Consider the following 22892-nt stretch of genomic DNA (forward strand, 5'->3'; position numbering starts at 1 on the left):
TCAGCTCAGATAAATACATAATTTTATAAAAATTATTCATTACATTGAGAAGTGAAACTTGCTCTGTCTTGCAAATCTAACAGATCTAGATCTCATCTGTTCTAGGGCCTCACCTTATCATTCAGCTTGTACGCTCAGATTTTATTCAACAAACAAACTTAAACAAATAAATGGAACATTGCACATAATAATAATGGTGCTACCTGGGAATACAATTCAGAGACCATCCCTTAGGATTGAAATCCAAAATGTCAGAACTTGAAAAATATGGTGTTCTGTGAAAGGAGTAATTTTTGTTATGAATATGCTTTTTCCCTGGCCACCACAATTATTTCAAATTTATAAAAGAGATGCCAGTCTTTTTATATATTTTAAGCAGGTTGAGTAGGAACAATTATTTAAAAGACAGCTTTTTGTTCCTTTCCAGAGATTAACTTGCATTTTATTTTGCCTCTCCTCATCTGTGATTCAGCGGTATTGATGTACTTTAAGAGCACCCTCCTGCCTGTACCCTGTATGCCCTCAATTATTTAGTGGTGTACTGTAATATGACAAGGCTCTCCTGCACCGTCTACTTTGTTCCCTATCAATTTAGCAGCCACAAAATCAGTCAGGCACACTGACCATGAACTTAGGGAAAATAGACATGATCAATTTAGCTGCTGCCGAGGTCTCCGAGACAGTCTTCTGCATCTTCATTCTATTTGTTGAGGGGTTGATCAGACTAATGATGAAGTCAGTTCACCAAGCAGTGTTTTGTCTTAAATATAACCAAATGAGAAGGCCAAGCTTTAGAAATTACAAGAGCTGGGATAGATGTTACAACATGAAACACCTGGCTTTGTAGGAAGAGTGAAGTGACCACTCACTCCTGAGAGTACTCCACATCACTAAGGTCATCCATTTCCTCTGGTTATGCTGTGTTCAGCATCATGAGTATCATCTTTCTTTTGTATAATATACAAGGTTGTGAATTTTAAAGGACGCCATTAGCCTAGTAATCACATCTCAGACATAAAATCTTTCTAGCATACCCAATGTTAAAATTAACTAAGTACAACTGAGGCAGTACAGAGAAGAAATTCCTTTAATGCAGTCTCTTTACTTATGGTTGGGTTAGTGTTATAAATTCAAATTCAGAACACCTAATCTTGGGCAAAATATCTCCTGGCTAATAATTCTTCACAAGAAAAGTTGGTAAAGAATGTCAGTGGTGACAAATGTTGCGCATCTGCGAAGAAACTTTTAACAATTGCAGAACCTCGCTTGGAATAAAAACCTTGATGTGAATACTGAAGACAAAAACGTCACAGTTAACTTAACAGTAGAAGGGTTTGTTCAAAGCCTGACAAGTATTTCTGGATTTAGATGTCTGAAACAATCCAGAATTGCATTTTTCTAGTCTTGGTAGTAATTCTATGTCTGCTTCTGCTTTCTATCTTTCATTCCTTTCTACATTCCTGTCTTTGTGCCTTTCCTCCTTCTTGCCTCCCTTCCTCATTCCTTTTTTTCTATCTTCATTAAATTATTAAATATTATGTTTTTTATATTTGCATGTAGAAGATTGGTTTGCAGGTAGGTCTTATATGTACTTCTTATTGTTACTGTTATTATTGTTACTACTGTTATTATTATTATTTTTATTATTTCACATTAACAGAAATGGGTATAAAATAATTAATGCTGTTTCCCTAGGCATTCATTTTAGGCATTCACTTTAGGGCATTTCATCAGCCTGGAATTCCCAGAAGCTGCAATGTGAACCAAAATGAAATCTTAGAAGAAAGATTAAGTTATAAAATTACAGCTGTTCAGTCAGTTTGTGAAAAATAAAAGCCCCCGGAATTAAATCCCAAGTTTCTGCAGTGTGCTTTTGCTTCAAAAATATTTCTGCAAAAGCATCCTCATGCTCTCCCAGAAATTGTTGAAAGATACTGTGTTCTTCATGAGAGTACAAATGTATGTTAAAGGGATAGCCTTGCCACTGCAGAATAGGAGTCTCAGAGACAAGCTGTTTTCTTTTCCTGCCACATATCTCCATAAGAAAGTAACAGCCCTACTGATTCAACCTGTGCAATTCTACAGCACCTTTAAAATAAGATCCCAGTGACAGTAGATAATTATGCCGCCTTCTCTTTTCCATAGTTGATTGAGGTAGAATTTTAGTCATGATATGCCTAAGGTTAACTAAAAAGAAGCAATATACACACCCTACTAGCTGGATTCTATCCTGTCAAAGGAAATGTAGAGGAACTTAGAAAGATAATAGTGTTGTATTAATCACTTTAAATGTGAAAATATTGAACAAAGAAAACAACATTCAGCATGATATAATACCATTTTAGAGTCTAGATCACAGTGATCAGATTTGTGATATCCTTCAACAGGCACCTGAAGACTTGGTCAAAACAATGCATTGAGCTCAACATACCAGTTCCTTCTTCTTCATGCACTCCATGAGGATAATGAAGAGGTGCTGTGCTTGGGTTCGGGTGTACGTGAAAGTCTTCTGTATGGTAACCAGCAACTGGTCCCTCAAAGACTCGTTGATAAGTCTGAAATTTAAAATGAAAAAATTAAGTAAAAAGCTAGACAGGAGAGAACATTGTAAATTCAGACAAGATTTTTTATTCAGGGGTAAGAGTCAAACAACAAATCACTGATGGCTGTTTTGGACAGGTTTGAAGGATGGGAATTGCTGAAACCATCAGAGATAAACTGGAAAACATTGTTCTGGAAAAACATGTTGACTGTGCTGAGGTATCTCATCTCCAAAGTTTTTATGTCAGTTCCCACATATTGCATGACCAAAGGTAATTCAAACTATCAGTTCTGTGGGATTTCCTAACAAAAACAAAAACAAGAACCAGACTGACAGCCTGAATTTGAGGGAGAGGTGAACTGAAGACTCCTTTCTGTCAGTGAGTTAGCAGAATTCAACTCACAGTTAATTTTATGGAAGTGGGAGCATTTGTATTGTCAGTGTTTTTGATTTTAGCTTGAAAATCCCAGCAGTTTCAACTCACCCAACTGATGCTACATGGGACCAGATAATAATTTTCTCTGTTCCTGACTCTACTCAAAGAAAACATTTTGCCTCTGTTCATGCTGATCTTCTAGGAACTCAGGAGAACCCATTTTTATATTTCTTCTCAGTGCTAATTTAAGTACTTGCAAGAAATGACCCAGCAGCAGAAATAAATAGTAATTTTACATGGAATATTAGTACCTGATCCCTACCTCTTGAAAACAGTCTTTGGGACTGTTCTGGTTGAAACACTGCAGTTCTCAATGTCTTACAAAATACTGGGCTCTAATTTAAAACATGTATACTTTGATAAAGGAAAGCTTCTACACTATAATTTTCTCACTTAAAAATTGTAACTGAGTGTTTCAAATTAGCTAAATTGGAATATTTTATTATATAAGTCATGGTAGGTTATCTGCCTGAAAGAATCTTCATGTCTCATAACTTATGACAGAAGATAAACAAATATTTAAGCCCTCCAGCTACTGCACAGAAATACCAGGAGCAGCACAATATCGAAAAGCCATTGTTAGCTTATGGCAGCCGCTTTGGGACAACAATGACCAAACCTCTGTATTTTTCATACTATTAGTAAAAGTTGCCTGTATTTCTCTGCAGTGAGCAAGCACAAAGGTCATTGCAGGATATTCATTATACCATCAAATTTCAAGTATCATTTAATTATCTAGTCTTTATACCTAGAGCAAACACATTGTTAGAAGAGACAACAAATGGGAATGGGAAAGAAGTATAGATGTGCATGGGAGAATACAGAAGATCTGGTATATAAAGTGCATATGTTCTCTACTCTCTAAATTTGATTTTGGCTGTAAATATTCCGATTGAGTAGTAATTCAATTTCACAAAGAAGGCTATAAGGCATATGTCAATGTGTTTCAATTAAAATGAGTTTACATGGGATTTTAGATCAAAATGTGTGGATCACTGTCCTTTCCATGCCTGACTTCTGTTGTATTCTACTATATTACAGACTCCTCTTGAGTGATGAGTCTACCTCTGCACTCTTCCCCTTTTCACCAAGGGTGTGCTATTTCCTGGGATACTGGAAAGGTGTCAACAATGCACCTACTGCTCATACATTTAAGTAAGCACTCCTTCCCCACAGCATGACCTGCTTCCTTCACAAAAAGGCAACATATGATGAGTTACAACCTCCAACCCTCTTGGTGGACAGTAATAGAGCTCACAGCAGAGGACTTTCTGTGTGGGAGTTATAAGAAAGATAAACTCACCTCCTGCATAGGAGCAAGGATGTTGCAAGCACATGGGAACATGAAACAAGATGTCAGAGTACAGGTAGAAATGTAGATTCACTCCATGTTAACGAGAATCAGCTTGGAAAGACCGATACCCTGAAAAGCACTAACATGCTTTGAGTTGCAGATTAGTAGGTCATATATGATTAAATTCTGAGTTTAGGCTCTTGAAAAAAAAATCTGTTGGAAATCTGCTTTAATCAAGAATGCTGTTTTCAAACAAAGTGGTGCTATCACTGTATATATAAGTGGTTCAGAACTATGCAACCTTCCATCCTTCAAATGAAGAAAGAAAAAAGAGGTTATTCAAAATGAACACTTTTCCTAAAAACATCAACTGGAGAATCTAAAGAGATTCAAATAAAGCTCTAATTTCCTTTGGAAATTACATATGGAAGTACCTGAAAGATTATAAAAAGTATATGAAAAAATGTATACAGAATTGGAAGAATCTCAGATTAGAGAATTTCAGAAAACATTTCCAGAGATTCCAGAATGAAAATCATCCTGCTTTTGTATAATAATTTAATTTTCCTTTAGAAATGTGTAGAATCCAAATCTGAAATTTCATTTCAGAAACTGGCTCTCCTGCAGGCTAACACACACAACCTTACTAAATATTTTTCTTTAACATCTCATTGGTCTGCAAATCTACAGCAAGCCTGTTCAATGTCTTTGTGAGATGAAAAACTTGAAGTGATTTTAATCAGAAACAGAAACAATGACAGCAATCATTCTGTTAGAGTAATCATAGTTTTTTATAAACTGAAATCAGTCATATCAAGACTGTATCACATTTATTCCTTGGGAATCTATAAATATTAGAAGGTATCAAATCAAAGTTTCAATTGTGCAACCCAGCTGGGACAAATACAAACTGTGGCATGCTATTAGAGGCTAAATCTGTGATGCAATCACTAAATTCAATTCGCGTAAAACAAGTAACTTCAGAGACTACTGTGAGCAAAACAACTGGGACTTGAAGGTGGGGTGATGACTTATCTACTATGCAAACACAACCGCATTTCTTACACACACACCTTAAGTACATGCTTTTTCAAATCACAGATTTCTAATTTTAGATTCAGGGGAAAGGAGATGGCTCTTTGACTCTAGAATACAGGAGACTCTTGGCCACTAACTTGGGTACAGCATATTCAGGAGCCTCTGTCACAGATTATGACCCTCATATGCATAAGGTTCCACAGGTATAAAATTCCCACTTTACCAGACTCAAACACCACAATTATGACTTCCATCAGAGTCAGCATTTTTATCATCTTTCTAATAGGCTTAAGTTCCAAAAATATTTTGGAAAATGCTAATAAAATCCTGTTTGGGGCATTTTATGGTATGATTCCCTGAATTCCACTTACTTTGTCATGGAAAAAATACTCAGGTAACTTGCTCCTGACTAAACAAAACAGGAGTTTAACCTGTTCTTTTATTTTCTTTCTCACATAGTTCAAAACTGTTAATTCATTCCCTAAATACCTAAGACACACCCATTATCCTCCCAGTCCAGGTCTATTCAGCTTTTTTTTTCCTTTCCTGGAGCAGCTGGATTGCTGATAGAATATATGTACCTACTGTCAAAAATCTCTCATCTAAAGTAGAACTATATACATTTACATTTATTTTCAGGACAAAAATTTACTTGTATTGTTGTAAGAGGATGAGGGTATGTTTTGTTTGTTTGTTTTAAGAAAACATTAGTTTTCTGTATGACCTTACAGTAAAGTCAGGACCTTGAAATTTAGGGAAAAGAAAAAACCTTGTGGCTGCTCAAGTAGTCAGTAAGACCCCTTGGGAAACTGCTCTCAGTGCAGCAGAACTGCCCTTGCAAATTGCCCTCAGGGAGCAGACCAGAGCTGGCAGATCTTTAAGGACATTTTCCATAGGGCGTAAGACCTAGCAATACCCAGGTGAAAGAAATTGTGCAAGGAAGGGAAGAGACTGTCATGGCTGAGTGGAGACCTGCTGATTAAACTAAAAAGAAGGGAATGCACTGGCAGTGGAAAAAGGTACAGATAACCTGTACCTGGTACACAGACCAGTTGTGTAGGAGGGGGTGAGGAAAGCCAAGGCAACGATGGAGCTGAACTTGTCAAGTGATGCAAAGAATAACAAAATGGCTTCTACAGCTGGGTCAACCAGAAAAGGCAGGCTGAAAAAATTGTTTACCCATCCGGTAAGCAAGGCTGGCAAACTGGCAACAATGTAGCAGGAGAAGGCTGAGGTACTCAACAACTCAACAAAGTCAAGTGCAAAGTCCTTCACCTGGGTTTGGGCAACCCCCAGAGCCAATACAGGCTGGAGGATGAACATATCAAGAACAGTCCTGTTGAGAAGGACTTGGGGATGTTGTTGGGTGAGAGGCTGGACTGATGTGCACTTGCAGCCCACAAAGCCAAACGTGTCCTGGGCTGCAACAAAGACAGAGTGGTCAGCATCAAGAGAAGGGATTCTTGTCCCTCTGCTCTGCTCTAGGGTGCTGTGCCCACCTCTGGGATCATCAGCACAGGAAAGACATGAACCTACTTGAGCAAGTCCAGAGGAGGGCTAGAAGGATGATCAGAGAAATGCCTCTCCTATCAGAGGAACACCTCTCCTATGAGAAAGGGCAGAGAGAGTTGGGGATGTTCAGCCTGGAGAAGAGAAGACAACGACTTCAAGGAGATCTTATTGAAGGCTTTGAGTACTTGAAAGGTGCCTGTAGGAAAAATGGGACAAACTTTTTAGCAGTGTGATAGAACAAGAGACAATGTTTCTAAAACTCAGAGTGTTGATTTGGATTAGATTTATATCTAAGGATTTATATTCTAAGGAAGAAGATTTTTACAATGAAGATGGTAAAACAGTGGAACAGATGTCCCAGAGATGAAGTAGGTGCCTGGAAACATTCAAGGTCAGGTTGGAGAGGCCTCTGCACAACCTGATCTACTTGAAGATGTCCCTGTACAAGGCAGGGGAGTTGGATTAGATAACCTCTAAAGACGCTGTCATCAAAACTGTTCAATGATCTTATGAATCCCTGTTTAGGATCAATCAGAAAAGGCAAGTAATAGATAATGTAAATAAAGTGACAATCTATTTCTGTCCAAAAATACTGGATGATTAAACAGCAAAGCAAAACTTTCTCCATTGCTTTGTCTTATGCAGAAGACACAGACGACATTATTTTGGCCTGTGCTTCTCAGAAAGAATTTTTTTTAAAATCCAGCCTAATATTTGAGGAGATAACAGACATTTCACTTAATCTTGCAGACTCATGGGAGATGATTTTGTAGCGAACACTGGAGACAATTTGAAAGATCTGGTCCGTAGAGAGTTGCCTAAATGATGCAGAAGCTACCAAGAAATTACTCTGCTTACTACTGAGAATTATATTTCCTTGTAGTGAAATTTAGCGACCTAGTGCATTTTTAACACTCTGTTCAAGACCTTTCAGATCAAGGCAATATGTAGTCCCTGATATTAAAGTTCTAATAAGCTTAAAAAAGCCGACCAGTATTAATTCTACATACGTAATATTCATAATGCTGAAACCTCAGTGGGAAACTGCACATGAGCCTTGCCTCTCCCAGGAACTTCAGTGAGAGAGGTGAGACCTCAAAACTGATTTAGCCCCAAAGACATCTTTACTTCAAGATGTGCTTCATCACTCCTCCTAACTTGCTGGTGGTACATCACATAGTTGCAGGCAACACCTTCTGCAAGGCAGTGCAGGCAGGTCTGTTGTGAAGGCAGCCTCCTTCCACTGCAGCCCAGAGATGTCTTGCTCACAGTTACACAGTGTACCAAAAGATCACCCTCAGGGAGTGACGTGTTTGCCTTGTCACAAGAAAAGCCTATGATCAGGCCTTAAAATAAGGCAAATTCAAGCTTATCTCCTATCTTTTCAAGGATGCACAGGCATTGATGTTGTAAAAGGGTACTGCACCTTGATTGATATAAGAAATTGTTAGTCTTTCTACTATGTGGAATGTTTTATGAAGAATAAATTATGACGAGGGAAGGCAAGCACATCTCAATTCTTTGAAACCCCGTACAAAAGGATTTGTTGGGCAGACATGCAATTGTCCAGCACTCTTAAGGATTTCTCTAAAAGGATAAATTGGCACCACACTGATCAAAACTCAAGCAGAGAAAAGTATTTGTCCTCCTTCACCTCCAGACATAGCTACTTTCCCCTGGAAACAAATTTTAAAATAAACTTTAAAACTCACAGAACTCACAGTCGTGCTTAGTACACACATGCACACATTCTTATATTTAGAGAATGAATGAATCCTTGTTGGACTGCAGTGACTGAGAATTTATGACTGCAAAAACAGCACGATAAATCAATATACATGTGAGTTTGCTTCTACCATTCTGGGTTTTGAATGACTTCAATTAGATATCCAATAGGAGCAGTTGGAAGACACACTGTGTCTTAGAAAAGACCCTGATCCTGGCCAGTAGCCAGAATTAAAATAGGTTTCTGACGGAATAGCCTGATTGCACAGTGGACTGCAGAATTAAACTCTGCATGCAATTTGGATGTATTACCTTGATTTAGAGTTTAATAGACACAGTTTTGTATAACCTACTTAGATTCCATCCAAAAGAAAAAGCTAGCAGTTGAACTCAGTTAACACAGTAATTATTTGTTATTCTCCTGATATTGCTAAGCACTACTCAAACGTAGGTCACATGGGGGAGAAAAGAATAAAATATTTGTGTGATATAAATTATATTGGCATTTCACTTCTGGGTCACTGCATGTTTTCTGAAGCATGGTGAACACACAGAAGTTCCCACTAGCTAGTTTTACAAATTTCATAGCTTGTGCATTCTATTTAGTGCAGGGTGAAAAAAACAAATAGTTCTGCTGTTTGATAGTGTGGCAGTAACCACCTGGAACAGGACCCCTACAGAAAGAAGACCCATAGTAAGGGAAAATAATAACCTTTCACAAAGCAAGACTTGAGTATCTGAGGTAAGAAATGCCTGTTCTGCCTCTACTGATGATACTATCACTCTCCTTTCTTAAAGGCAGGAGTTTGTGATGATAAAATAGAACCATAAAATCATAGAATCATAGAATTGGGTCTGGGTTGGAAGGAATCTATAAAGATCATCTAATTCCAATCCCCCTGCCATGGGCAGGAACACATTTCACTAGGTGAGGTTGCTCAAAGCCTGATCTAACGTGGCCAGGAACAATTCCAGGGGTAAGGCATCCACAGTTTCTCTAAGCAACTTCTTTCAGTGCCTCACCACCCTCACAGTAAAGAATATCTTCCTAAAGCTGTTTTATTCCAGTTTAAAGCCATTGCCCCTTGGCCTGTCACCACAGATCCCTGTAGAAAGTCTCTCTCCATCTTCCTTTATAAGTCCACTTTATACCTTGAAATAAATTCATTCCTTCTTGTCTTGCTGTATTTTTTTGCATGATGACATCAGAACACAGACAAGGTAGATGCAAACTGTGTATGTATGTAGCAGATAAATGGATAAAACATATTTGAGTAAGATTATGTGAAATGTGTTTTCAGTGAAGTCACTGAAAACAGAGAAAAAACTTCTCAAAGACACAATGAAACTTGGCACACTCATAATGTACCCTAGATGCAGCACTGGAGTGTGCTGAACCTGAATATAAAATAGACCTAGGTATGTGGCACTTAGCGCCATGGTCTAGTAACCACTGTGGCAGTGGATTAAGTGTTGGACTTGATGATCTCAGAGGTCCTTTCCAACCTGGTTGATTCTATGATTCTATGATTTATTGAAAACTATCTTTTTCCCAGTAGGACTTCTAGGTTGAGTAAGTTCATGAACACATCTATTTTAAAAACACATAATAATAATTGGGCTAGAGATCTGTGCTTGCAGATTTATATTTTATTATTTGTTTAACTCTGTTGTATGTGTGAATACATATGTTCATATAGTCTAACATATACAAAAAAGGAGTCCCTTCCCAGGGAATCTCAACCGTAAGATTACAGCAACTACTTAGATAAAAAACATGAAACAGGTCTTAGTTATAAGAATCTGAGGGGGTTTTGATTCCTCTTTTGTGTTTTATTTCTGAAATTATTAAATTTTCACTTATTTGTTATTTCTGAGCAGCAGACTCTGGGTTCTCCTTTGGGAGCTTTCAGAGGACAAAGTTCATGATCATTGCAGAACACGCAGAAACCCTCTGAGGGTATCAAAGAATCAGACAAAGCATATAGCCAAGCTTGTGCAGCAGTTTCTGCAAGAGGATGCAAAGGGGGCCTCAGACGAATTTATTCAAGCATAAAGTGTCTCAAGTACGGTGGTGATATGCTAGAGAACAATTTTCTCCAGGTATTGGAGTAGATGTCCCTGTCAGAGTAGAGGCTTTGATACCAAACAGATGGAGTTTTCACTAGTAGATGTGGCTCTCCAAGTCTGGGCTGCAGTCTTATTCTTGAGCCAGGAGAGATGCCCTTCTTTCCTGTAGGTTTGCTGTCTTGGAGTGGTTGTATCTCCAAGCACAGGAGTTAGGGAAGGAAGTGAGAAGGCTATCCACCATCAGTAAAGCTGAAAAGGAAATAGGATCTTCTCTGAAATGCAAGAGCTTGAAGAGCCCTTGTCCCCAGCTGCAATACAGATAGAGGCAGTGTCCACACTTCGTATTTAGGCAAGTGCAACCTCTGTATAAAGCAAAGGATGAAAGCTGGTGACTGCTGGCACAAAAAGTATGGCTCCTGCCCCACTTAAAAATGTACAACTACAAAATAGGCTGAAGAGGAACCATATGAAAAGGAACTCAAACAAAGGATCTGTGCCACCTGAACCTAATCCATGCAAGACCACCAGGAGGAATCTCTCACTGATTATAGGGGCATCTCCTAGCTGCAGGGGACAGAAGCACTCATCTGTTGACCTGGCCTATCAGTTAGAGAGGCTTGTTGCCTACTGGAGAGACTGCAACAGCTTGTCTAACCCCCTACTGTTCTCCTCATGGTCACCAATGATACTGTAAGGGGAAACCTGGAGAACAGCTAAAGTGACAGTGAAAGCTGGGAGCAGGAGTGAAGAGCATGACTAGTGTTCTCCTCAATCTTGTTGGTCAAAGGAAAGGGTGTGAGGAGGAGTACACTGATAATATAAGTCAATAGCTGCCTGCAGAGCTGGTGTTAGTGACAAGGTTCTGTGACCATGGGACCTGTCTGCAAAGCAGTGACTGATTATGAGAGATGAAAACACCTCACTCAGCAGGGCAAAGTTACCTTTGCTAAAATGGCTGACCTGGTAAGAAGGGCTTTAAAGCAGGAATACTGGGGTAGAGACAGAGATTCCTCAACAGCCCCATTGGGAGCATGATGCACAGGGTCCATAAACCAGACTGATGTGATGGGAAGGGATCACAAAATCAAAAAAATAGGGTTTAAGCAGGTTCACACACATGAGCTTTAGGTAAGAAGGAAGTGCCTACAGAATACAAGCTTTTAGGAAAGGCAGATTGGGAAGACAATTTGGAGTTGCCCTTTATGTGAGAACTGCTGGAGTGCATGGCCCTCTGCCTTTGGATGGATGATGAACCAAGAGCCTGCAAAGAAAGGTCGGACAGGGCAAAATACAGACCAGCACACAAGAAGTCATGTACAGAGTACAGACAGGTGTTCAGAATCATGCTCAATAGGCAAGACAAATACAAATTAGCTTATATGAACATGTAAGACTACATGAAGCCTGAGGACAGTGGTACATTGTATTATAATGACAGCATCTCTACGCTGGTGAAAGTAATTCCCCATGCCCTTTGACAGAATCCCTTGACCAGCAAATGCAAGACACCATACACTGTACTTGTCTATGTGCTATATGTCATGGCAAGTAACTATATGATACAATTTCTATACCTGTTTTATTATGCAGAATTTCTTTAGCGGTGCTTTAAGTCCTTATTTTGTTTTGATTTGTTCTAAATACCTTCAACATTTCACCCATATCAATGGTAGCTGTTTCTTTTCACTACATTATTAATAATTTCCTGGGCTCTGTCTTACCATCAAATTGAACCTGTGGATAGAGAAAGAACATACACTAGGAAATTACTCACCCTCCTTCCTCAGAGTATTTGTGCCCAAAAGCAAGAATGTCAGATGCTCGGCCACTGCCATCGCATATCACAACAGGAACAGGAGGAGTGTCTCGCAGGTACTCCAGAACAATGGAGATAACGTTGGGACCTCCTTCCACAATAAGGGCCACCACTGGCACCCCTTGACCAATTCCTGGAGTAAAAGAAAGAAAGAAACAAAACAAAACAAAACAAAACAAAACAACCAAGCAACCAACCAAAAAAACCACACACACACACACACACAAAAAGAAACCCGAAAAAGAAACAAAAAAATACAAAACCAGTAAGACCAAAAAAACATAACAGAAGACAGAAGAAAAAAATATCAGACTGAATAACTGCACTGTGACTGTACAGGGTTATGCTAGAGAAAATGGCATTCAGAAAATCAGGGATTTTATGGACAGGTGGGATCAGTGTAGACATCTTGTCATTTCCACTGCATAAACAGTATTTTCTAGAATTATCTTCTGTTTTAAATACAAGAGTTGTATTTAAATAGAACATTTTTTTTTCTTTTAAAGATGAAATGCTACTGCATTTCTTCCTAACATGATCATAATCAGGATTATACTATGTTTGTTGTCTAGGTTTTGCCTGGTATCAGTTTCCCATCATTGGGTCTTCCAATAGCTTTGCTTGCTGTTTTAAAATCAGCTCTATGATATTTTTCATGTCATAATTGATCCACTTTGAGGTTGTGGATGGATAGCCCTTTAACCTTCTCTTTGATAGACTAAACACACATTCTGTTACAAGCCAGTGTTATACTTGGTTTTCAGTTCTAGTAGGTCTCACAGTTTTTCTCTGAATTCTCTCAAATTTTGCAGCACATTCCTTGATTTGCAGACCCCATACTGGGGACATTGATCAATAGAGAGATGAACTACTGCTTAACCAAAGGAAAGACATCTTTTTTTCAAGCATTTGTGGTGTAATTATATGTGAGTTCCTTGCAAAAGTTGCAATTGCCAGGAAGGTTGTATGGATTTGTTGAAAGGCAATCTGACACCAGGCTGGTGTTAACATACCTGAAAAAGCTTTTATGATATTTACTTCTTAACCAGTTGAGACTGGGGACATTGAAAAGTACTCAGGTGATAGAGGTAGTTGAACATTTTCTATTAGCATTTTTTTTCCAATAGAAAGGGATTTTTTCCTTTTAAACTACCCTTCCCTAAGAAAAACAATACACATTTTGCACAAAATTTTGACATTTCACTGAAAAAAAAAATAAAAAGGATGTCCTAGACCATTAATGGTTGGTTTGGGAAAAGTTGCATGAGGCCAGGTAACCGGTGTTAATGTGTCTGCCCAAGTTCTCATTTAGAGAGAGTTCAATTCCCAGAAGCAAAGGTAAGCCTGTGTGGCTGGAACATTAAATCTGATTGCACCCTCTAGAAACACTGACAGATCAAATGATTTTAAGAATTTGAATTACTGTCAAAAATGAACTGTTTTTGAAGAAAGAAAGAAAAAACCCTAGTTTTTATACGCAACAGTAGAATACTCTATGCACCTCCTGAACCACTTTACAAACAAATATTTTGTTTCCTGAAATGACTGTCAGCATACTTAGTTATGCTCTATCTACTGTTAGTTTGTGGCTTTTTATTATATAACTTAAGTAAACTGTGAGGTGTTTATATTAAGAAAACTACAAGGAGAATTATAAAATGTAGTCTAATGAAAGAGATTAAGAAGGATAGAACATAACAAAGTGATTAACCGAATGATTTATACAGAGCTCAAGGGTTATTTTTTTTCTAGTAATACTAAAGACTTTCTTGAATTGCTGCTCTGCCTAATCTAGACATCTGCCAATAAGATAATGTTAAGAAGTATTCTCAGAAACAATCAAATTGGGTCTGGATGACACTGAAGGTTAATAAAAATTGAGCAAGTTCACAGTACAAGGTGCAAAGTAATTTACTTGGTGTTTAATAAATTCTGCCATAAACCGGGAACTCATTAGAAGGAAACAGTAGAAAAGAGAAATACGTGATTCAGCTGATCACAAGAAAACTGTCTTTGGTGTAGCAAGACCATGAAGAGGGATTTGATCCTAGAATACACACAGCAAAACCTTTTCAACTGGAAATAGGGGCACTGTAGTGACATTGTGCAAGCCACTCACTAAGTTTCATGCAAAATACAAAAAAATGAGTATGTACCCATGCTCATGCACGTTCAGAAAGAACAAACTGGAATAAATGGAGAAAAAAAGCCAAAAGGAGTATATGAGGAACCAAGACTTCATCTTACGAGATTCAATGAATTTGGCTCATCTTCCTTAGAAACTTGAAGGGTGAAAAACACTATGTCTGAATATGCCTATGATGTACAGCACATTGGACATTAATAATTTTAGATGGAGTTCAGAAGATTTCTGGTTATCAGAGGAGTGAAGTCTTTACAGCCTTCTTGTAAGACTAAAAGGGAAAAACTTTCTGAGTTTGAAATGATGCTCAATAATCATTACAGTTGCTGTTGCCTTATGTATCTCAAACTCTTCCTAAAGCAGGTTCTACTATTCATTCTCAGTATATTCTAATAGATATTGATCAGCTAAATAATTCTAATAGTATAAACGATGTTAAGTCTAAACCGTGGAACTGTTTTTGGGCCAGTGAGTTGGTCATTTGAAAGCATGTCTAATATTCCACTTGCAACCTTTGGTTTTCCTTTTTTTTTTTTTTTTAATATATATTGTTACATGGCGTGCAAGCATTCTCTGCAAGTGTTTCAGTTGTGTTTCACTCTAGTTAATCAGATGGCATCAAGGCTAGCAAAATAAAACTACTTTTCTCCAAATTCAGTCTTCGATGAAACTTCATAGCTTTGAGATAAAAAGCTCATATGAACCTTGATTCATCATATAAAATTAAGTTTCAGACTAAGTGTAACTCTTTCTCTCATTCTGTTAGACTTTGTTGTGAAACAGAAAAGATTTAGACAGAAAATTGATTTCTGTATCCCATTTTCCTTCAGGAAATTCTCCCTGAGTTTCAGCAAATAGATTTTTTTTCTTTTTAGTTTTCATTGTTCTCCATAAATAATTCTGGTCTGGAAAAATATATATTTTTTTTAGTATGGAGGGCAAATTAGACAGTTAATTAGACAGTAATATTTTAAAATCAGTTATTAATACTTTGTTAATATTTCTTCAAAGCATTGCTTTGAATAGAGCCCTCTAGACTACAATTTTCTGAATCCTAATGCTATGAACTTTCCCAGATTTATGATGATTAATTTCTGAGCAATGATGGTATCCACAATATGAAAGGAATTCAACAGACGTGGTGAAAAAAAAAGGTCATGTCTGCTTGAGTACCTTAAAATTTCAAAAAAAGGGTAAATGGGAATTACCACATTTTCAGTTTTCTATGATTTTCCCAATCACATTTAAGTAATTTGTGACTTTATATTCATTTCAGAATAAAACGTTAGCTACTTTTACCAAAGATGTCTGCAGCTCAATAACTCTCAGGCAAAATGCAGATCAGATTTGCACTAAACTTTTAGATGGTTTGATACGAAAAATTCCTGGATGCTTCTTTGCTTCTAAACATTAAGAATTCAGAAATAAATGCAGAGATGCAGAGGTTCTGTAAAAAATTGCACTTGACTGACTGTTTCTGATTAGATATTAACACTACATTTACAACTATTTTGAACTCATGAAATTGAGAAATGACCATGTTTTGCCCTAATGTTACACTGGGACAATTTGAAAAATGTTGGCTCGTGATACCAGCAAGACAGAATCCCCGACCTTGGGAAGGCAGGTAGCTGGTGAACTTCTCTTTAACTGGTAACTGAAGTATTTTTCCTTCTAGATCTCCACATCTCCTCAGAAATAAAAAAAATCACGAATTCTCTGTAAGAGCTCTATTTTAGCTTGTGCATGCACATTATACAATAGTCTGCAAAAAGGGGGCTGGCAGCACCTGATATATCCACAGGGAGCCCTTTGTTTCAGCCACTTCATTTGGAAAGATAATGTCAGGCTGTGAGGTGAGATGCTAAATGTGAAGGTAATACATTTCTTACAATGTCAAGGACATAATTATAAAAAGAGTTTCTTGCTTGAGTTGAGATTGTCAGAAAGGAGGCAATGCCAAAATAGAGCCGTGCTGATGAAAAACTGGACTAGAGTATTGGAACTGCTGTCTCCTAGTACACACCCAGAAGGTGGGAACTTTGTGCCAAGCACTAAAAGGGACAGTCCAATAAATCAACAAGGAAAAAATTTTCCCTTCATGCTTTTTTGTGGAATTTCACACAAAATTGCCCAAGTCCGGGTAAAACTATGATAGCACTCATCTTGTTGAGCTATGTCCACCAACACTATTGTTTTCACTAAGCAAGTACACTAAAAATATACAAACTTAAAAATTGTGTGTTTCACATTTTATTAACAGGAAAGAGAGTAGCATTAATACACTTCACTGTAATATTGTTCATTCTAAAATTGCAGATAATCCTGTTCGGTATAGGACAATGCATTATGATCAGGAAAGACTGTCAAAATGGTGTTGTTTTCCAAACACAAAAAAAGTACACTCTGATTTTCACAGATCTGGGTATTTTTTTCTGTTTCCTATAAGGCATTAAATTACATATTAATCAGCTTTTTTTTTTTTTTATTTTTTTTTTTACCTCCTTTGTAGAGAAATCTCTTTTAAGTGCAAATCAGCTATTTTTAAATATCTGAAAAATTACAGAAATCTGTTAATACATGGAGGGTTTATTTTATATTTACTTAGTTCATTGTTGTTTCAGCATTTCTAGGATGAGCTTTGGTTTCAGCAAATCTTTTTTCATTTTCCTTTTGGATGACGGAGAAACATTCTTGTTTAACAGCATATCTGTGGACTTGATAATAGCTGTTAATGCTGACTATTGTGTTATCACTGTGACATTTATGGTTTGGGAAATTATACTTATGTTTCAAGATAGTAAAGATCTGATTCCACAAGCAAAGAGTTTTTGCACTTAAGAGTGGTCTCTCAATATGTACTCTGTGCTACTAAAAATAATTTGTTAGCCAGAGATATTTTTTTCTCAGATTTTTGAAAGAAATACTCAGCTTGTATTCAAGAGCAGGTATGTATGAAATGTCTCACATGAACTGGCATATTACTATTTCTCATTTAATAAAATCTCCAATTCACATACTGAATTCTTAGTACTCCCACTATTAATGCAAAAAAGACAGGTAGTCTCTCATGACTTCATTAACAGAATATGGATGAAACAGTGTTATTATTTTCATTCAATATAATGATTTATGCAAAAAGAACAATAGAATCAGCTGGGTTGGAAAGGACCTCTGAGATCAGCAAGTCCAACCCTTGATCTACTACCACCATGGTTACTAGAGTACAGCACTAAGTCTCACCTTAAAAAAAAAAAAAAAAAAAAAAAAAAAAGAAAAAAAGAAAAAAAGAAGAAGAAGAACAAATAGTACCAAAGACCTGAGGCTCATCACTATGTTACTCTCTAGAACAATAACTTGTATTTTGAGTATTTCACTAAGTATGGATTTTTTACAGGGTAGACTAGATTGATAAGTTATTCACAGTGCCAGGTATTGCTGGTGCAATATCGTAAATTAGACTGCAATATTGTGACAAAGATTTATACAGTCAACTTAAAGCTTCATTACTGTGTTATTGCCTTTGTGGTCAGTAACAAAAACAATGAGAGACTTTCCAGCAATTGTGATTCCAGGAAGGTATGTACGTATCAGAACATTTTTCCTAATGTGCACCAGTGGCAACTTGTAGGCCTTCATGTTATTATACAAAAAAATAATATAATTTTCCCCTTGACATAGCAGTAGTGCACGCATATGTAAATTAAAATAATAAACTAGAAGAAATGAATGAATTTGGAAATGGAAGAAAGGAAAAGCTGCATAATGTCTGTACTGTGTGAAAACGGATTTAAAAAAATCTGCTATGCCTTGCAGAAGCCCTACTTTGTTTTCCCAGTTCTTGGAAAAACATGAATATTTTATACTGTGAGTATATTTATAAATAATGTATAACTGTCTCATAAATTATTACTAATTCTTTTTATGAAGAGCTAAACATGAGCTACCCACGTTTTTATAGACCAACAATGAATAAAATGCCCCATTTACTACAAAATGCATTTGCTACACATGTTTTTAAGCATGCTTATAAGAGTAACTGGGACATATCACTATGTTGTGTACTATCTCTAAGTTCAGTCCTGAGTTCAGACGAATAAAACTGAAAGGCTCTACTTCACTGTACCAGACAGAAATGTCTCCAATTTCTGCATCTTACTGGAGGGTGGTGGTAGGCACATCTGGGTTGATTTCCTGCTGGCCACCTTTGCTCCTTCATCAGGGTAGATGCGTTGGGGTGAGTTTCCCTACGTTCCTTTCTTTTTTAAATCTGGAAATTTTGACTGGAGAATCTTGTAATTATTTGGATTTGTTTGGCCATGTTGGAGCCTGTGTCTGTCCCTCTGGAGAGGTTTCTGCACCGTGGCTAGCACAGAAGTGGTGTACAGTTGGAAACCTATGTCACATCTCACACATGGTGTGCAGCTTAGAGCAAGTTCTCCACACTTACAGTACACATAAGACAGAGGCAGCATGTACATCCTGAGTGAGTCCAAACTGTCCCAAAGGAGGGGGAGAGGAAGCCTCCACAAACTTTCACACAGCACATGCAGTCAACCTGACAACTCGAAGTCTTTTCCTCAAAGCACACACTGCTCATTTGTGCAATTTCCAATCTGTGGAAACAGGGTTCTCACCCTTCCTAGAAATCCTGAAACTACCATAGGGATGGATAGGGATGTATAAGGTATCACTGAGCTGGAATGGCTCAAGCAGGTCTTCATGAAAGAAGTATATTCGCATGATCAAGGACCCTCTACAGTTTTGCAGAGCACTACTCTCTAGGGCTCCACAGGTTACTAAACCTTCCTGGACCTGGACGTACTATGGGTGGTGGGGTATATAAATTAGCAGGTTTCTACTCTAGTCATCATACCACAGGTTTTCATGTACCTATTTCAGATAATGACTTAACAGAGTCAGCAGCAGAAAGTTTCCATGACACACTTTATATTTTTTTCAGGCGTCTAACTAGAGTACATCCTGCAAAAGGTCTACCATTTCTGGGCAAGAGGTACCATTCCAACCGCAAAATTCTCTCAGGATAATGGCTTTTGAAAGTGGTATACTCAATGCTCTCTTACTGGCTGACAAATAAACAAGTCCAAAAATATGAGCCAAGTATTTGCTTGTGCACACTGCTCTCAGACCATTCTGCACAGACTGTTTAGCATAAATACTTTATAGTGCAAAAAAACCATAATTGCATCAAACAGATGACATATTCCAAGGTACAGGTTACTAATTCAACAGATGGGTTTATACTTCAGGACTTCATAAATGCAAAGATTATTTATCAGAAGTATTTAGTAGAAAATCCCATTCAATTGTTGGTGGAAAACTGATCATGTGTTGTGAAGTTCAATAAAAATATTTATGTGTTTACGTGATCTCTGACAGCTTTGAACAACAGTTTGATCAGATCTGGACTTAGTTTTAACCTAAATATATATGACGAACTACAATTTTTTGAGGGAAAATTTACCAAAGAAGCATTAATCATTTGTATCTGAAACAGGACAAAATAACATTTCTTTATGATTTCTTTACGAGGCTTAAGGTGTCTTGAAACTCAAATTGGAACTTGGGGTTTCTGGTAAGTTACAGAACCAAAGAAACTCCTTAGCTCAAAATTCCTAAAAGTCCCACTTCCAGGCTATTGCTATGCTTCATGGGGCAAGCAGAGTATGCAGCAGTGTGATGTATCAACAATGGTTGAAAGAAATACACTACACAAAACCTGTCGCCCTCAGAAACATTTTGGTCCAAATAATTGCATAGTACTTGGAAACCCTAGTGAGAGGTACCTACATAGAACGGACAAAAAATCAAACACGCCCTGGAATTTTAATAAGCAGAAGTCCACCTAGTGCAAGCTTAAAAGTTTGAGGAAAATTATTTTTAATTTCTGAACTAGTATTTACCTTACAGTAACAGAGAGTCAACAAATATTGCTCTTTGGTTGTTAATAGAGCTTGTCTAACCACAGGGTAAGTGATGCTTAAATAGATTTAAAATGGTATTGGATTTACAATGGTTGTTAAAAGGTTTGACCACACAAATGTGTATCTGCATCACTTCTGAACATCTGTATGGTACTCCCTGTGGTCTGAACTGGCTCAGAAAGGTTAAATTGCAACAGAGAACATCCAAAAATAATCCAGATGCTTCCTGTTAGGTTACACTGAAATACATCACCATTTGTATATTTTTTCCAGACAGTTGTTTTCAGTCTTCAGGCCCCTTTGAAAACAGTTCCTGATGTGTATGAAAACTTTTTGGCTAAAATACCAATAACAATCACAAATAGATAAGATCACCTGTGTCTCCCAGCTCTGCAATAGATTTGTGTCCCCCCGCTCTGCAAATCACAGCTGCAATATGCTTACCACTAGGACAATTACATTATTAACTACTGCGTGAACATGACTGGAAAAAAGGGAATGCAGTTTGCCTTCACAAGGTGATGGAAAGGGGTGCTGGGTTGTATTTACCAGAAGTACAGGAACATCTCCCAGATGTCATAACCAGTTAAAACTTAACTTCACATAGCTGCACTTTTCACACTCAGTTCTTCCTTTTCCTCACCCTTTCCCTAGAGCAGAACTACTTATTCCCAATATGGCAAAGACTGGATGGTTATTGCTTTTAATCCTTAAAGAACTGCTCAATAATAAGAGCAGAGAAGCTTAAAGATTAAAAAAAAAAAAAAAAAGAAAAAAGAAAAAAGAAAAAAAGAGGCTTAAACTCTTTCTACCCTTTTCCAGACAACCTTAACAGTTTTTTATATTCAGAAACTAAGTGGAACTTTCACTTGTTTGGAGGTTCATTACATGCTCTATGCCTAGAGAAATCAAACTGATCTGGTAAACTAATACAACGAATTCTAAAATTATTTGCTGTGTTTTGGAAATTCACTGAACTAAGGGATTATTTGTGACAGAATGACACAGAAACATTGCTAATAAAAGAAAGCTCACAACTGTTTGACTTATTTTTTCAATTTATTTTTTGACTTTTCTACTATAGGCTTCTCGAATACCACTTGCTATAATCTTTTAATTTTCATGCTTCCCAAACACATTTTAGAATTACTAGTATAAATTTTATTTTGTTCATCTTTATTTTTTTCCTTTGTAGCTTGCATTCATTGTCTTTGTTATGTTTGACCACGTTATGGTCACTTCCATTCTGCATTCTCATCTTTCTAATTTTCTTTTTGGTATCCTAATCACATTTTCACTTCCTCTCTGTCTCCTTCTGTTTAATCCATAATCTTCTTTTAGCTCCTCTATTTTTAATTCTCCTCTTTACTAAGAGTATGATCGCATTACACTTGTCCCAGTATGTTCTCCTTTCTCTTCTGACTCACCTTGGTACCTTCACTCTCATTTTTATCTGTTCAGTGTTCCTTCCTCACCTGTCTAAATCTGCCTAATGATGTATTTGCAATCTAGCAAATGTGGCATTCACAGACAAATCCATGGACCTGACACCTAGAACTATATCTTCATTTAAATATTGAGCTGATATTAAAAACTTCTCCAAAGGAAATAAAAATTAAAAAATTGTGATACGAACTTTTGATTTTCATATTTGTCTTTGGAAAACGACAAAGTTCACAGAGTCCACAGAAGAAACATGATGTGGGAAGAGTGCAGGTAAGACTAAATGCTGGGATTTGTGAGTCTCAGAAGCATTCAATTAACAACCCACTTGGTTACTTTCAATACAATACAATATGTTGTTCAAAGCTGGCACTGTAAGTTCAAAAACACACTCAAGAACCCTCCTGGATTTCAGTCAAAACATACCCTATCTGTCATTGCAGTCAACTGCTCATTAGGCTAGCACTACAGGACCTAACTGGTTTCACTCTTTGTAGAGCTCATCATCTATAGGCAATGGTCTGAGAGTCACAGGAGCAACTGCAGTTTCAGAAATTCTCACATTCTGTCTAATATTCCTCAGTACCTTCCCCGTCTCACTTTGGATGTGAGCACTACCACATATTGTAGGGAGCACTTTAGAAAGTTATCACAGTAACACAACCAGATTTTATTACTATCTCATATTACATATTAAGGTGCATTTCCTTGTCATATTTTGTATATTTGTCAAAATATCTGATACAACAGGTGAGACACAGAATGGTAGAAATTTGGCTAAAACAGATTAATCCTAAAATAATCTCTTTTTCTTAGTTTTATGGCTTTGTGAATTCAATAAATCTAAAATGTCCAAACATTAGGGAGCTGAAATGACCTGTACCATTTTGCCTGTATCAATCACATGAAAGACATATATTTTCAACAA

The 22892-nt window shown here is 37.2% G+C and overlaps 1 protein-coding gene across 12 annotated transcripts in view; it reads right to left on the minus strand.

Moving 5' to 3' along the window:
- TRPM3 (transient receptor potential cation channel subfamily M member 3) overlaps positions 1-22892 on the minus strand; it is a 411043-nt gene that overhangs the window by 85982 nt on the left and 302169 nt on the right. For 8 of the 12 annotated variants that reach the window (XM_050328974.1, XM_050328966.1, XM_050328970.1 and 5 more), the window contains 2 exons: positions 12392-12566; positions 2432-2555 (listed from right to left, as the gene is read on the minus strand). In XM_050328974.1, the coding sequence (XP_050184931.1) occupies positions 2432-2555; positions 12392-12566 (299 nt within the window). Of the gene's footprint in view, positions 1-2431; positions 2558-12390; positions 12567-22892 lie in introns of all 12 variants that reach the window. The other 4 variants (XM_050328972.1, XM_050328977.1, XM_050328968.1 and 1 more) reach the window with 1 other exon arrangement.

This window comes from Myiozetetes cayanensis, unplaced genomic scaffold (genome assembly GCF_022539395.1).
Source record: "Myiozetetes cayanensis isolate MyiCay16 unplaced genomic scaffold, myiCay2020 scf4, whole genome shotgun sequence".
Classification (NCBI taxonomy): domain Eukaryota; kingdom Metazoa; phylum Chordata; class Aves; order Passeriformes; family Tyrannidae; genus Myiozetetes; species Myiozetetes cayanensis.